The sequence below is a fragment of the Buceros rhinoceros genome, unplaced genomic scaffold (assembly GCF_000710305.1).
Source record: "Buceros rhinoceros silvestris isolate BGI_N320 unplaced genomic scaffold, ASM71030v1 scaffold20022, whole genome shotgun sequence".
NCBI lineage: Eukaryota > Metazoa > Chordata > Aves > Bucerotiformes > Bucerotidae > Buceros > Buceros rhinoceros.
In genome coordinates, this window is record NW_010397374.1 from 1 (window position 1) to 3,165 (window position 3,165).

Genomic DNA, 3,165 nt, shown 5'->3' on the forward strand with positions numbered 1-3,165 from the left:
GGGTCTCGCTGCCTTCCCCCAAGGCGACGGTTCTCGCTAGACCCGGCTGCCGCCCGGGGCCGCCTGTGGGAGCGGGAGGCAGCGTGCTGCCAGCGCAGAGGGAGCTGCTCTAAAATGTCTAATAAATTAAAAAAAAGTTGTGCGTTTATGTGCTGAGCCTCATGGGTTAGTGGCAGTGCAGGGTGAACAGCTGGACTCCGTGAGCTGAACGGGCTCTTCCAACCAAAACGGTTCTGTGGTTCTTTTTTAATAACTCCCCCTCTATTTTTTTTTCTTTTTGTCCTTTCTCAGGTCTTCAGAGGAGCACATCAGCCATGCCTATCACCTGCTGATGACCCAGCTCAACAAGGAGCACGCTGAGATGCGCTTCTCGGCTTTCCAGATTGTGCAGGAGTTGTTCACCCGATCCCATCAGTTCCGGATGCTAATTATCTCCAACTTCCAAGAGTTCTTGGAGCTGACGGTGGGAATAGACCACGAGCAACCTCTTCCCCCACCCAAAGAGGTGGCACAGAAACTGAGGAAAGCAGCCATCAAGTCAGTGCAAGACTGGCATGAAAAATATGGGGAGGCCTACAAGCAGCTGTCTCTGGGATACCACTTCTTAAAGCAGAATAAGAAGGTACTCTGCGTCTCTGCTGTTAGGTGATGATCGCTACGTGGTTAAAGAGGGGACACCAATAAGTTAAAAGAAGAGCTGCTGGGAACAACACTGTGTTTAGGAGACAGGTGGTTGAGCCTGGTCTTTGGAAAACAAACTGCGAGCTCCTCTTGCAGTATCGTAAAGTTTTAAAAAGCCCAGGCTCATACTCAGCTCAATGCGCCTTCTCCCAGAGTGTAAAAAGTGTTGCTCACCAACAGGCTTTTGCTCACTGATTCTTCCCTGAAGCCGTGGAATTGCCCTTTTGAGACAGAAAGTAATGGCTGTACCTTAAACTGAGGCTATTCAGTGGTGGAGTCTTTCTACGCCAGTTTGAACCAGTCTGCTTTCTGTTGGAGCTCTCCAGCGTCTGTTCGCTGGGCAGCAGTCGGTGAGCAGCGGTGCTGGCCCCCCTCAGCTGCAGTGTTAGTGTGTCACGCAAAAAGTTTTAGTACAGAGGAATTTCCCGTGCGTAAAACTTGCTTTTATATCTGTCTTCTCGGCCTCGTGTCATGACGTCTGGAGGGTTTATCTGCTTAGTATCTCTCCTGAGGTGCAAGCAGTGAAACCGGGAGGGCTGCTCTGGCGTTTAACACTATTTACAATGATGATCAGGCTTTCCATAAATATACTGATTCTCTTCAGAATATCTGTTTCAGTGTTCTGAAGGGTAGATCAACCCCTCTTGTGATACACAATGTACTTCTGTTGTTCTGGTTCCGTGCTCAGCTCACAGTGTACCCGACCTCTATTACTTTCGGCACTCTGTTCGTTTTCTACGCCGTTTTTGGCATCTGCTCACAAAAGGTGATGGTCTTGAATTCTCCTTTATTGTCCTCTTTAATAAAGAAAGAAAACGAGATGAAAGCGAGGAGGAGCAACGCAAGGCTGAGTGAGGGAGCTGTAAGGCAGAGTGCAGTTTTGCCAGCTGAGCGTGCAGGTGCACACCAAGCAAGCCTGCTTCGGTTCGGACGTCTGTCTGTGCCCCTGCGGTTAGTGGCTGCTCCCCAGTTATGACTGGGTGACGGCTTCTGGTGAATGTGTGTTTCTCAGCTACCCAGCAGGGTTGGCTGTGCTGTTTCCTACAGCAGCTGGATTTGAGCGCTTCTGGAGACGTTAGTACTAATAGAAACCATCTCATGTAGTTTGATAACTCTTGTACGTGGAGAGTTGGGAGGAGCCAGCTCACCCAACTGGCCTTTCGCCGGCTTAATACCCAAAGGGTGAGAAACAACCAGGAGATCTGAGGAGGCGTTTGTACTTTCTAGTAAAAAAAAAAATATATCTGCTGTTCTGTATTACAGGGCAACTTGAGGGGACTGATAGCTCTGTGTGTGGTTTGTGGTGGTGGTTTTGGGTTGTTTGTGGGTCTTTTTAATTATCGCCAAAATCACCTTAAACAGTTGGTCAGAAGATGGCAGCTGCTGCTCGTTTAGGGTATAAACCTGGAGATCTACCCACTGTTCTAGTGTCAGTAGATCCATATTAGTGGGTACCTATATAAATAATTGCAGTATATTGAAAAGAATTGTTTTCAAACTCCAGTTGTAAAGTTTAAAAAAAGAAGGGGAGGGTAGAAAAAGATTTCAAATATTTCCAAATGTTGCATAGTTAGGCAACTGAGTCATATTACAGTATCTTTGCACTTGGGGAATGCCTGGATGGAATTGCAGAGTGAGCTTCAGTCGTGGAGGGATCAGGGTTTTGAGGAGCTAGATATGGAGTGTCTCAGTGCTGTAATTCAGTATTTTCCCAAAGTGGCAGTAGTCCTCTAGGCTCACTACTTACGCCCTTTGAATCCAGAACAATCGTTTGCACCTCATCACATCCAGTTTTGTGGTTACAGACCAGTGCTAAAAGCCTTCATATAGCCTGCAGCGATACAGAGGCAGAACAGCAGCTCAGTTCCGGGTCTGTCTCACCTAAATGAAGTTGGATGGGTTCCGACCAAGTTTGTGAGCTAGTGCTGACCACAGGGAAACAAGTGAGTCCACATGCACATCTGTAACTCAGGCCCTCTGAGGGGTCTTGTGAGGCTTCTCATGTGCCTGGTTTTGGGCAAAGCTCGGTGTGTGCTGTAGGTGGTGTTGGTATCTAGTACGTGAGGTGAGCTCTCGTTATCCGTGGCAAACCGTGATGGTCTGGCAGGTGTTTTAAGAGGGGCATCTGGGCAAGCGCCAAAGTGTTGAACAGTGCGGTGGAGCAGCATGTGGCCGGTTGTTTTGGGACGGAGAATGGGCAAATGACTCTACTGGAGGTATTCTGGTCAGAAGTTGTGGTTTGGGAAGGTAACTATAGCTTGCTTTCTGTGCGAGTCCAATCCGACTGCCTAGAAACAGCAGCTGTAGTTCCGGGGTTCTGCATCTTCATTCCATTTTTGTGGGTGATGTTGCACTTCGGGAGGAGCTGTTTCTCCAGCTGCTGTGTGGAGAGCGATGTGAACTTGGTACAAAAAATCAGATCCCCAAAACCAAAAAACCTCCCTCTGATGATCCAAGTGCTGCTATAGCTTGTGAAACAAACTC

General features: G+C 48.2%; 1 protein-coding gene across 1 annotated transcript in view; it reads left to right on the forward strand.

Annotated features, from left to right (window-relative positions):
• Positions 1-291: 291 nt before the first annotated feature.
• LOC104502281 (UV-stimulated scaffold protein A-like) overlaps positions 292-3,165 on the forward strand; it is a gene marked incomplete at both ends in the record, with an annotated part of 8,409 nt that continues 5,535 nt past the window's right edge. Inside the window, one exon of the mRNA XM_010146237.1 lies at positions 292-622. Coding sequence (XP_010144539.1) covers positions 292-622 — 331 coding nt within the window. The remainder of the gene's footprint in view (positions 623-3,165) is intronic.